Source organism: Patella vulgata, chromosome 2 (assembly GCF_932274485.2).
Source record: "Patella vulgata chromosome 2, xgPatVulg1.2, whole genome shotgun sequence".
Taxonomy (NCBI): Eukaryota; Metazoa; Mollusca; class Gastropoda; family Patellidae; genus Patella; species Patella vulgata.
The window spans coordinates 7,694,171-7,708,543 of NC_065880.2; the positions used below are offsets into that span (position 1 = coordinate 7,694,171).

The 14,373-nt window shown below is 35.7% G+C and overlaps 1 protein-coding gene across 1 annotated transcript in view; it reads left to right on the top strand.

Annotated features, from left to right (window-relative positions):
- LOC126809993 (uncharacterized) overlaps window positions 1–13,445 on the top strand; it is a 28,685-nt gene extending 15,240 nt beyond the window's left edge. The window contains exons 3-8 of the mRNA XM_050534873.2: window positions 764–2,050; window positions 3,184–3,251; window positions 4,019–4,041; window positions 5,005–5,157; window positions 5,842–6,017; window positions 12,537–13,445. Coding sequence (XP_050390830.2) covers window positions 764–2,050; window positions 3,184–3,251; window positions 4,019–4,041; window positions 5,005–5,157; window positions 5,842–6,017; window positions 12,537–12,799 — 1,970 coding nt within the window. The 3' untranslated portion in view covers window positions 12,800–13,445. The remainder of the gene's footprint in view (window positions 1–763; window positions 2,051–3,183; window positions 3,252–4,018; window positions 4,042–5,004; window positions 5,158–5,841; window positions 6,018–12,536) is intronic.
- The last annotated feature ends 928 nt before the right edge of the window (window positions 13,446–14,373 follow it).

Sequence of the window (14,373 nt, forward strand, 5' to 3'; positions counted from 1 at the left end):
AATAAGCCTATATTTACATTTCATCAAATCTGGAAAAAACAAATTTCTAAATACAAATCTTGCTAAACATTTCTCCAAAAACATTCCTTCATTAACATGTCTCCAATAATATTTCACGAAACTGGAATATTATGACGACTTGAGCGGAAATCAACCTGGCATACAATAAGTCACCATACAATAAAGGAGAATCGAGCAGGCATATATACATGTATATACAATAAGGAAAATCGCTGGATGACCGCGACTCTAGTGAAACCACGTGCGTAGTATGGCTAATCGGGCCGGGCCTTCGAGACAGAAAATGAATTGAAAGTAGTCTTTTTCTGAAATTTGTGTTTTAGTATGTGGTGTTTTTGTTTACCACAAGAGTTCTCAAGATCTTTGACTTATAAAAGTAATAAATTTTTCAAAAATATCTTCTCAGACAACAGTTTCGGCTACACACTATCTATTCATATTAGGCAATCTGAAACCTTAGGTTCTCTCTGTAAACCTTGTTAACACGACGGGTACTTCAGTTTCTAAAGGAGTGAAACTGTTTCTATTAATTAGGTGCACAAAGTGAGTATGGTTTTTTAGACTAATTCTCCTCTTAGAAGGATCGTGTATCAATTTTAGGTAGTTCTGTTCTTGGTATTCGTTGGTGTTCCAAATGTCCAAATAGCAGAGCCAAATAAAAAAAAAACAATATTTGAAAAAATATAGTGCATATATATTGTAATCCTCCTACAGTAACGATTATAATTTAATTATATTCCAGTAGAAGTAACAAGTCCTGATGTATCCAACCCACCGTCATCTGACGTTACCACCAGTCCCGTTGAAATAGAAGTATCTAACTATGGTTTATCCAATCCACCGTCAGCTGAGGTTAACACCAGTTCCGTTGTAAGAGAAGTAACTAACTCTGGTGTATCCAACCCACCGTCATCTGACGTTCCCACCAGTTCCGTTGAAAGAGAGCTATCTAGCTCTGGTGTATCCAACCCACCGTCACCTGTTGTTACCACCAGATCCATTGAAACAGAGGTAATTAACTCTGGTGTATCCGACCCACCGCCATTTAACGTCCCCACCAGGTCCGTTGAAAGAGAAGTAACTATCTCTGGTGTACCCAACCCACCGTCATCTGACATTACCATCAGTTCCGTTGCAAAAGAGGTATCTAGCTCTGGTGTATCCAACCCACCGTCACCTAAGGTTACCACCAGTTCCGTTGAAAGAGAAGTAACTAACCCTGATGTATCCAACCCACCGTCATCTGACATTACCACCAGTTCCGTTGCAAAAGAGGTATCTATCTCTGGTGTATCCAACCCACTGTCACCTGTTGTTACCACCAGATCCATTGAAACAGAGGTAATTAACTCTGGTGTATCCAACCCACCGTCATTTAACGTTCCCACCAGGTCCGTTGAAAGAGAAGTAACTATCTCTGGTGTATCCAACCCACCGTCATCTGACATGTCCACCAGTTCCGTTGCAAAAGAGGTATCTAGCTCTGGTGTATCCAACCCACCGTCACCTGAGGTTACCACCAGTTCCGTTGAAAGAGAAGTAACTAACCCTGATGTATCCAACCCACCGTCAGCTGACGTTCCCACCAGTTCCGTTGAAAGAGAAGTAACTAACTCTGGTGTATCCAACCCACCGTCATCTGACGTTCCCACCAGTTTTGTTGAAAGAGAGCTATCTAGCTCTGGTGTATCCAACCCACCGTCACCTGTTGTTGCCACCAGATCCATTGAAACAGAGGTAATTAACTCTGGTGTATCCAACCAACCGTCATCTGACGTTACCACCAGTTCCGTTGAAAGAGAAGTAACTTACCCTGGTGTATCCAACCCACCGTCATCTGACGTTACCACCAGTTCCAATGCAAAAGAGGATGCTAACCTTGGTGTATTGATCCCATCGTCATCTGAGGTTACAAACAGTTCCAATGAAAATGAAATACAACAAGATACGAAAGAAGCCCCAAAAAGTGAAAAATTAAGTTCTTCTAAAACACCAACTTATATGAAGGAAACGGGAGCAACTGAAACCGGTAATTATAATATTTAGTCTTATAGAATAATATAGTTATTTGTTTTACATTTGTTTTTAGTTTCACTTTGATCGTCTGGAATAAGAATTACGTTTAGCAAGGATCTGTTTGTTGCGGTAACTCTAGTTGATGTATGAATAATATTTTTCAGATAGTTTGTCAACAACAAATCATCGAGTTGATCATTGTCTATACATAAAATATCAAAAGTGAGATCACTGTCTATGACCCCAATTTAAGTCAGTTCGGTTGATGATTCTAAAAGTAAAAAAAATTTGATTGATGTGATCTGCGATCTGGCTACCACTAGGATTTCATCTTTTAGTTCCACTTCAACCCAAATTCACCGTTCAGAAATTCTAAGTCTTATCTTCAATCTAGTTTGTCCCCAGTGCTTTGTGCATTCAGATGAAATATTGACAGATAATCCTTTGATGAATGAATTGAGCGGGAGTTTAGCTTGATGTAGCCAGATCTGATAAGCGGTGTGAAAATAATACGCTGAAGAGACTAATGTTGGATAAATAAATCAGTCTGTATAGTATAGTATCCAATCTAAACCCCACACGCCCCATTCTCTAGATCAATATAATGTTTGTTCCTACTTGTCTGGAATTCACCTTGTTACTTTGAAATAAAATCTAGTTGTACCTACCCTCACCCCGATTAGAGATTCTTCTACGCCCCAACAACCTATCATTCATACCCACGACACAATTCTAAATATTGCAAGTTTGTTAATTTGTTTCAATGTTAATAATAACAATAATATATTTTTGATAAGGCGATCGACGTACCTTAAACCAAATCTGAAATCGCTGTACAAACATAAAATTTAACTATAAATATTATACATTTACCTTAAGATTATTAAAAATGGTAAAAAGCAACCATAAGTTAAGGCTTTGTACACATATAACGAATTGGGCTTTAAAAATATTCCTTTACAATTGTAAACGAATCTAATTATATATCTTCTCAATATCTTATTCCCTCTACATTTGGTAACAGTTGGTGTTGTTCAATAAGCGACTAGTCCTTCCATTTACAATTAGTAATTTTAATATGCTTTTATAAAATGTTCTTTATTTGAAATCATTTTACACAAGTATTGAATTTACTTGAATTTTCAGATGAAAGTACACCTGAGAACAATACTCTCAAACATATAGAGTATAAAGAACACGCCAATACAATGACGGTAAGATGATAATACATTATAACTATAACCTGTTTTGGTCAAGGTACTCTTACGTATGATTACTGGATTTATAGAGTGTGGACGTATTACATTACATGTATGTCGTCACCTGTCAACCTTCAAATGGGCTACAGTTTAAATAGATTTTTTTACTCAAATTTGATGCTTAATATTGTATTCTTGAAAGAACGAATCTCGTCGAAATTCATCGTTCTAGACATCCCGTTCCAGAGTTACGATCCCTTGTCCCGAAAACCTGATGTTCGCGAAAGAGGCTACAGTTTTACCAGTGTTATGTCGTGTGAAGCAGTAGTTTCATGCGAGGACTAAACCTTATGTTTATTTCTGCGACTTTCTATTCTGGGGTTATCCCCATCTCCCGTTTCTGTAAACCGTGGGAACACGGTACAGACTGTAGTTTGGGTAAACCTTTAGACTATATACCTTTGAAATTTTACACTGAAAATTGAGAAGCCAATAATTGCGTTGATTGCCTTCGGTCACATCTTGTTGACCCTCGTTAGTGTCTTGATATTGATCTATACCTTCGACAGAATACATATGCGACAACTTTTCTGACTGCATGGGCGATTTCGGTGCTGTTGGCGAAAGTTTCTGTGTCTATTTACCTATATTATGTAGAAATTTGCAATTTTATCTGTCACTTTTCGGATTACATATGCCAATAATCTAGCCACCACTAACTAGCAGCAAATCATTCATAGTTGTAAGTTGCTTGATAATTTTCAAATTATTTGTTTTTAAAGGAACAAGCCACTGGCGGAACTGAGTAAGTAACCACATCATCATTTTTATATGCCCATATTTCAATAGGAACTATTATTACGTTACCCTTTCGGACTGATGTCCTTCAAAAAGTTGGCTTGGGAATGCCATAGAGACTATAGAATTTAATGAGCAAAGAAATGTGTCGCTATCAGACAAAACCTAATTTCTGAAAATAGACTACTTTCAATTTATTTTCCTTCTCAAAGGCACGGCCCGATAAGGCCATACTGCGCACGTAGTTTCACTAGGGTCTTGAACTAGTGATTGACCGTGAACATTCGGTGTGGTGAGATAAGCTTTTAATAGAGCAAATTTTGAAATGAAATGAAACGAAATGGGGTTTAACGTCCTACTGTTCTGCTCCTATACTGGGCTAATGAAGACGGGTATACACCATACAGTGTGCTATGATGGAAATTTTGCCCGGGCAGCGGCACTATCGCCTACTATCGAATTCCAACTCCCAAGGGATCTTTTACGTGCATTCCAATGTATACACGGGATGAACTTTCTCGGCCAATGCAGGGATCGAACACCCGACCTCCAGGCTAGCGAGCCAGCGTCTTACCCACTAAGCCACGTGATCCCCCAGCAAATTTTGACTGCGTGGGCCTCCTACCTCTGTGAATTAATTCAACAGTATATTTTGTGACTTCTTAGTCAACATTTAAATCTCGATTAAATCTCATCCTGTTAAACTTCACTACAAAAATTGACTAAAAAATTAGAACCACATGTACTCTTATGTGTTTTCATGAGCGCCATGGTCCTGTTTTGTGGATAAATGAATGTTATTATTATTATTATTATTATTATTATTATTTAGTTATTGTAAACCAGCAAAACAGTATATGTCGTCATTGTTTTGGGCCTCTCTGCTATGATCTTTCTTTTGCAGATTGCTGATACAAGTTATATTTCATGTGTTAGTATCTTTACATGAAATATGATCTTTCTTTTGCAGATTGCTGATACAAGTTATATTTCATGTATTAGTATCTAATGATTTTCATCTAGATCCAAAGAAAGGCCACTATGTCTACATTGCCTGTGAGCCCTTGGAATTAGGTGGATTTGATTCCACCAAGAACAAGATGACTCTCGTGAAGCACAGCAGGTAGGTGTGCAACTGTCCAATCTACTTTATTCACTGTCGTTGTAGTTTAGGATTAAAAGTTAATCACTCAATTCACTTGATCACCTTAAATAATCTTATGACAAATCTAGAGTTCAACGTTTAAATTATTCAAGTGTGAGACCCTTTATTGAATGCCCATACAAACCGTCTGATGTCGCTTTATTTCTTATAAGAGACGAGAAAGTACAAAGAGATTTCCTGGTGTGATTCCCATTGGTCACTGGTGCAGGATCGTGGATATGATACGTATAGTCTTTCGGATGTAACGAAGAACGTTCCGTGTACGCTATGGCGTGCACGTAAAATAACCCTTGGCGGTTGAAATTTGATATAAGAGTAGGTATGTGCAAAATGCCCCTAACTGCTTGACATATGTCGGTCTTAATTAACAGATAGATGCTCTAGATTTCTGCTCTAGATGTATTTGTTGATATCTTGCAACCCGTTTTTTTAGAAAGACGATGTAGGTATTTCTGAATGTGGGCAATGCAGTTTATAGATCTCAAGTTCTGCAAGTATAAAATTCCTCCGTCAAGGACGATTATTTTTGTGTAGGAACGATGACCTTAAATATACGCTTATATCACGCTTTGTGTAAATCTGAAATGACGAGGACGCGTCCACTGTTTGTCCACTGAATGACCGAATAACCTTTTTTTTCAGTGGCAAAAATGGCTGCTTTGAGTACGAAATCGGGATGTTGATTCCAATAAGATATAAAGAGGATGATTTCCAATACACTTATGTTATATGTAAAACTTCAGAATTAGAATTTGAGTATGAGAAACATGGATATAGAACATTCAACATACCTCAAGATTTGAAAAAAGAAATAAAAGGTACATGTAAACCCTTAATGTTTTAGTTCCATTTAATAAGCACCAGTGACTTTGAAAGGGTTGATTTTTAACGACATGAAATGAAATGAAATGTGGTTTATATGTCACGTCAGCTCCAACCGGGCTATATTGCGCCAAGCATATGGTGATTTATGCGGAAGAAGCTAAATATATATCACAGACAAGTATTATATTTATAAATAAAAAAATATCACAGTATATAAAACTAAAACTCAAATAAATCTTTTATGCATTTAAATATTTAAAATACAAAAAATTAAATGATAAATTTGAATATACAATTAAAATTGATGAGAAAATCATGCCTCTTTTAACAAGTCTTGTGTGTTACAATTTAAACCCGGTTGGGCAAATAGATGAAGTGTGAATGGCAACGGTGATATTTCTTGAGATAATTGAACCCAATCAGAATGTGCTTAACTGTAGCAATACGACAGTGTTCACATTCTGGCTCTCGCTTTAATATGAAAATGTGAGTTTAAAAACGTATGACCAATGCGAGAGCGACACAAAACAATCTCAACCCCATGTTGGTTCTATAGGAGCTATGCTCATCTCCTAAGATAGGCTTAATGTGATGAAGTTTGTTTGTGCCGGCAAGATCCCAAAACCGTTGCCAGCGGTCATATATAAAAAAAGTTGAAAAGTAATATAGCTGAAAAGTAAAAGGAATTGTAATATGGAAAGATCTAATACAGACTTGACAGCCAAGAGCCTGCTTGATCATTCTCATTATGACTGTGTGAATATCTGCTACGAATGATTGCTTGAGCTATTCATTGTTTATTGCCTCTAAAGAGGACAGTGCATATGGAAGCAGCAGGTAGAAGTCTGACAGACATGATAAAAGATGCCGTAACGGTAGCCGAAGCTACACGATCACCATCTTTGGTGCCATCGGTGTAAATGGGAGCAAAAACACCATATTTAGACCTCAACTCTCGAAAGTGAGACTGAAACACCGTGGAACTAGTATCCTCTTTGGTTTTTGTTAGATCTAAATCGATCTTAGAGGGCGATATAGTCCATGATCCAGCGTGGAGTTCTTAAGAAAGGGGTATTCGCAATACTATCATGATTACAGAAGAGTGGAATAACGTTAGTTGTCAGCAAATACATATGTTTTTAATACGCTCTAAATATGGTGTTATATGACAGTGCCAGTTCATCACGTTTGTCGTGCAATGAGGGTTCATGTGCCTCGAGGTATAAACTGTGCATTGGAGGTGTTCGGAATGCTCTGTATGGTGTCAATTTCTTTAAGAAAAGACTCCCATAATCGAGTGTTAATCTTATTAACGCTCGATATAATCTGAGCAAGATCTTGCGGTCTGCTCCTAGGCCAGTGTTTGATAAGACTCCCAATAATCTGAGGGCTTTCGGGCATTTTTTCTTGATTGTTTTATATGAGGGATAAATGATAATTTATTATCAAATATCAAACCCTTAAATTTCGTTTCATCTACAACTGGAATGGGACTACCATCTAATGTAAGCTTCTGATCAGCATGTAAACCTCTTCATAAATAGAAATTCATTGTCAGTTGTCCATTGTTGAATAGAATTCAAGCAAAGCTGCAACTGACGTTTGATTGTTTGTATACATGTCAATCCATAACACATCTGAAAGTTGTCAACATAAAGACAGCCGTTGACGCCACGCTTAAGGCATGTCGATATCGTATTGATGTTGATAGAAAATAAGTTTGGGCGATAATATGCTACCCTGAGGAACTCCCATTTCCCGGGGAAAGGATCAGAGAAAATTAATCCCAAACGTACCTTAAACGAACTATCTTCTAAAATGTTTTTAATGAAGAAAGGAAAGCGACCCTGCACAGGTTATGCAGGTCGCGCATGATATTATATTTTCATATGATATCATAAGCTTTCTCCAGATCAAAAAATATAGCAACTACATGTTTTGTTTGAATGAAAGCATCCCTGAAAAACGTTTCAAATCTAATAACGAGCAATCTTACCTCGGTTCTGCAAATGCAGCTAGTTAACGCGATCGCGATGCGATCGGACGATAATTGGTAGGATTCATAGAACCTTTACCAGTTTTAGGGGTGGGAATTATTGTGGCTTCATGCCACGAAGGAGAATTCCCATCAATCCGAATCCGGTTTTAAAGATCTAGTAATACTAAGAGTTTAGACAAAGATAAATGTTTTAAAATCTGGTAGTGAATTTCATTTGTACCAGTTGCAATATCCTGAGCTCGCTTAAGATAGAAAATTTGTCATTATAAGATTCATTATTGCGGGACCTCGAAGTTAAGTCGCCTTTTCTCCTGTTGATGTTTAATACCCCGACAAGGCATCACAGGAGATATTGGATGATGAATTGAATGAGAAAATACTGACCAGAGAATTATCGATATCAGAAACATTTAGATGGTTAACTGATAATGCACTACTTTTACCTTTTATTCTACGAATCCTATTCCATACCGATTTGGGGGTTGGCCGGCCGAATGGTCTGTCATTGAGTCAAACAACGTGGTTTCGAATCCCCGCTTGAATGAGACAAGGGGTAGGGTTACCTGTCCAACCCCGATTTTCTCCGGGTCCTCCGGTTTCCTCCTACTGCTAAAGACCCCTACGCGCATGCGATTTATTAAAATAAAATTAACCCATGTGGTAGTCTCGAAATGGCCTAGTTTGTGTGGTGTGGATGTTTCTCTCTCTCTCTCTCTCTCTTCTCGCATGCGATTTATTAAAATAAAATTAACCCATGTGGTAGTCTCGAAATAGCCTAGTTTGTGTGGTGTGGATGTTTCTCTCTCTCTCTCTCCCCTCTCTCTCTCTCTCTCTGTGCCATGATGACTTCTTTGCTTGGCGTATAGTTCTACGGGCCTTTGCCCAAATCATTTGGTATGCTGCAATATTCTCAAAGAAAAGATGATTCCCAGGGCGTCTTAAAATACGACCACTCTCTTTAAGAGCGGATTTGCAATCGTTATTATACAATGGTTTATTGAAACGTTTTGGCTTAGACGTAGTCTTTGGAATCGCCTGCCCAGCTATATTTTGAAGAATTGAAGTGAATAAGGCCTTGGGCTCACCTGCATCTTCAATCTCCTTTGCATCAAAAGAGAGGAGACACAAAGAATCAAATAGAGTCCAGTCAGCCTTATGTAACTACCATCTCTGCGGTCAACCGTAGAGGATCTATTGTTAGCTATCGAGATCGGAAAGTGATCACTACCAAACAGATTTTCATTTACTCCCCATGTAAAATCATGAAACAGGAGCGGAGAGGAAATGGTTAGATCAAGAGAAGAAACAGAAGCTGTGGCAGGATGTAGATAAGTAGGCGAGTCGTCATTTAACAAACACAAATTATTAATGTTAATAAAGTCCTCTAATTGTTTACCTCTGTTGTTATGATCCGGACTACCCTAACGTGAATGATGACCATTGAAATCTCCCGTTATTATAAACGGGAGAGGAAGTTGTGTAAAAAGGTCATCAAGATCTCTTGGGCTCAGATGCAAACTTGGTGGAAGATATACAGAGCAAAGTGGGAATATGTAGAGTCACTCTAACTGCAAGTGCATGCAAAGGCGAGTTGGGGCGACTTTTATGGTTCCGGTTTCGAGAAATGTTTATGGAGAAATGTTTTGCAAGATTTTTATTTGGGGATTTGTATTTGAAAATATGTTGTTCCAGATTTGTTTTTCGTTGTTTGTCGCTCGTGAAACTACAATTAAATTTTATTTTTGTATTAAACTACTATTACATTTAAAAAAAGAAAATACAATTTAGAAATATATTTTGACAAATGTCTGATTTGTAAAACAGATATTGATTTTAAGATACAAATGCTAATTTTAGTGTACAAATGTCGAAATACGACATCAAATGAAGAAATAAGAATTGAGGACTATGAATTACGAACTAAGAATTAACAATACTGAACAAAGAGGGGTGTTTAAAGTCAAAAAACGATTTTAATAAGCATTTCTCGATATCTGTTAATATACTGCTGGAAAGTATGTTTATTGCTTGCTACTAAATGTAAATTAATTTCTGGCACATTTAAATTTACATACCTTAAAAAAGGAATAAATTTGAATGGCACTAACCTGTATTAAATGAGGTTATGGGATGCATACCGTTAAACACATCCAAATACATTTTCGAAATTGTAAATTATTTCCGGAAATATTCATATTTACTTACCTTGTTAAACAGATATAATTTAGATCGCCTGAACTCTATTTAGTGAGGGCGAGGGGAGTATTTAAAGTCCAAATACGGATCATAATACGAAATTCCAGTGATCGTGTAATGCTTCATTGGAAAATATTTGTCTGTCGCTTTTTGAATATACGAATATTAGCTATTTACTGGCACATTCATGATTACATGATTTAGAAGAAATAAAATCGTTTTTCGTTTGTATAAAGAAATATGTCGCTATCAGAAATTAACTTAATTACTAAATATAGACTACTTTCAATTTATTTTATTTAATGCCAGATCGGATTAACAAATATATATAGAAACATGACACAACCGTGATTTCACTAAATTCGCGGTCATCGAGAATTTTTTCTTATTGTATGCTTGCTCCATTCCCGTTTATTGTATGGTAACTTAGTGTATGCCAGGTTGATTTCGACTCATGTCGTCAGAATGTTAAAGGAGCTAAATCGCTAATATTTAGGACCTAGAAATTGACACAAATGGGTCGCAACGCATATAATATTGTAATGTGAATGTATATAAACTGATTTACATTCAACTGTTTCTGTTTTTACTGTAATTTCTAATAAGTTATGTTCGGCGAAATACGCCAGAAGTCTCAATTGAATGGCAATCTTTAGCGTCTGGTTATTCTAGTCTACACCGATGATATTTATTGCGCATGCGCTCCAGATAAGTATATAGCGTCACAATTTGACATGACTTGTGGAATATGTCTAGCCGCGTTCTTTGAGTCCTTTGTTCCAAATGGCGCTGAAACGCATTATGGTACACGATTCGTGTACCAATGGTAAAATGTTTATTTTGTCTTGAATAGTGGATATCAGAAGCCCATATTTTCCCTATAAGATCACAAGACCAATGTTGATTTCAATTGACAAATAATTCGTGTTTTTAATGTCGAAGATTTTTGATGACATTGAGTTAGAGACTTAGCTACTTTAAGGTTCAATGAATTTTGAGAATTGTTTTGGGAGAAATGTTTTGCAGGATTTGTATTTGGAGATTTGTGGCAGCTTGTTGTTGTTAGAGATATGGTTTTCGTTATATGTCTATGAAGAAATGTAAATGTAGGCTATGTTTTGATTTTGTAAAATAAATTTTATCTTTAAATTAAAATACAATTAAATTTTATCTTTAAATTAAAATACAATTAAATTTTATCTTTAAATCAAAATTCAATTAAATTTTATCTTTAAATTAAAATACAATTAAATTTTATCTTTAAAATAAAATACAATTAAATTTTTATTTAAATTAAAAAACAATTAAATTTTATCTTTAAATTAAAATACAATTGAATTTTACCTTTAAATTAAAATTAAATTTTATCTTTAAATTAAAATACAATTGAATTTACCTTTAAATTAAAATACAATTTAATTTTATCTTTAAATTAAAAAACAATTAAATTTTATCTTTAAATTAAAAAACAATTAAATGTTATCTTTAAATTGAAATACAAGTAAATTTAATCTTTAAATTAAAATACAATTAAATTTTAAAAAGAAATACATTCTACAAATCTGATATTACAAATGTCTGATTTGTAAAACAAATATTGATTTTAAAATACAAATTTTAATTTTAGTGTACAAATGTCGAAATACGACAGTAAATGAAATGAAATGAAATGAAATGAAATGAAATGGGGTTTAACGTTCCAGAGTGTGCCACACAATGTGTTATGAGGGAAATTTTGCCCGGACAGCGGCACTACGGCCAACTCTTATATCGAATTCCAACTGTCAAGGGATCTTTTACGTGCACGGGACTTACGACAACAAATGAAAAAATAAGAATTAAGGACTATGAATGACGAACTGAGAATTAAGAACACTGTTTGGTCTTCCATATGAACAGGCATGATTGAAAATCATATCTTTGTCGGTTTCTTGTAAACTTAGCCTTAAAATCGACTCACACAGAAAAAAAGCTGTAATCACCATTTTTCAAACGCTAAGCATGTATAGGGCACACATACCTTCTAAGAGCATGTTCTGCATACTTAATAATTATGGATCACTATCAGACCACGAAGAGAGGGGGTGCCATTAATTTATGATTCGCCATCACCTCATTGGTTCAATTGGAGATAACATACTACTGGCTTGTACAATTTCAATAGACATTGTGAAATCAGTTTAATAGATAACAATCTAAAGAACCGAGATTGTATCCCATATTACCAGTTTGAAAAGAAAATATTTATCATAGAAATCGTATGTCATTATGGAGTTTACTGTGATTGCATTATTTTAATTCGATTTCTATTTAACAGGTAACTGGCACCAGTATGATGGATTTTACTGCCAGAAAAATCAACAGGGCTTCTGGGAAAAGTCTACAAACAAATTGCGCAGGAAAAAAAACATTTCTGAAGTAGAAAAAGCTATTAAGTATTTTGCTTCTCCAGTTTTAACACAAGCATTGGGACTTGTTAAAGATGAAGATGCGATTTTATTGAAAGAAATTGGCGAAAAGATTTTGATGATTTTACTCATGGCGGATAATGATAATACCTTATCGAAGGTACACATCTGAATTTTACACTTAAACGTTATGTTTTTAGTTTATTATTATACGTTTAGTGCATATCTTGTACTATAACCTTTTGTAGCATAGGATACTGTTGACGCTTGGATTAATGTTTTTGACATTTGTTATGACATTTGATTGGAATGTTTGGTCACTGACTATTACGTCTTATGTGAGCAGAGCATTAGCAAGCGCTTAGTATCCCCTTCCAATGTCCAGTTTCGGTGAAACTTAAAATATGTATTAAAGATCAAGAAAGACTGGATGAGTCCAATTTTGGTGGACATTGAATCATGACTAACTGTACTATTGCCCAAGTTCATTTTGCTTTAGCAAAATGTGAAACATGTACGAAGTTTATACCCCTCCCCTTGCCCCCAGATGCCACAATGTACGATTTTGGTGCACATCGAACCTCCCGATAATCTCTGATCCCGATAAAGGTTATTTTCGCAAATGTTTGGGGTCATGCGAGGACGGACTCTATCGATAATCCTTTTTAAGGTCATGTGCCCTTAGCTGAAAACCCTCTATATTCGAAAGAGGCTAGATAAAGTTTTTAACATAATATGTATTTCAAGAACCCTATCGATAACCAGCGTCCCACAGTTTCTGTAGAATAAAATGTATGTTAAGCACTCAAATTTTGTGTAAGATTATATTCATTAAAATTTATATATTTTTCGTCGATTTTGGTATCTTTTGTTGCCTGGGAACATAGTTTTCTATCTTTCAGTGCGTTGATAATTTGATTATGAATCGGATAATTGAAAATCTTCAAAAATCTACTAATACTGAGACCAATAACATACCTGTAATGCTGGCACTTCTTGCTATGAAGCTATCCAACAAATATAAAATAACTCTATTACCGAAGCAGAGGCAAGTGATTCACCAATGCCTGTTGGTTGCTGTTGACAGCAAGGCAAAGAAATGTTCGACTGTAGATGTCATTAAAAAATTCCACGATACAAAGTAAGTGGTGTTTGCATACCTGCATACATATCTAGATTGCTAGGAAAATATCTCACTTGGACATGCTTTAATTTGTATACGCAACATATGATTGTGCTTAATAGAACAGCGCAAATTTATATTGGACGGTCACATCAACTGCAAAGTTGATATCGCTGATATCTGAACACAAAACTTCTATAAATGAAAATATTTGTCACAAACTGATCAAGGTCCCATTTGTACAGATTATGCTTATTAGTTAGTTAACATTGTTAGTAATCACGCTGGTGTCAAAATGATATGCACGATAATTTGTTAATTTTATGTATTCGATATTTATTATAAATAGTGGACCGTTTTAAAACTCGCTCGTATGCTTTAATGCAAAATTGTCATCACTAAAATACATAAGTTCATTCGTCAACGCTATGGAATAATAATAAATAAATAAATCCAGGTACGAACAACCCAATGCATTAGACAAGCCCTAAAAAGGATATAGGCAAAATAGTGTATTCAGCAAATGGACTCTTCACAGTGTACAACAGCATTCACAAGGGGGACCAAACCCCTTGACCACTATACGAAAGAGCATTGCTACCTAATGTTTGTGTCAGGTTATC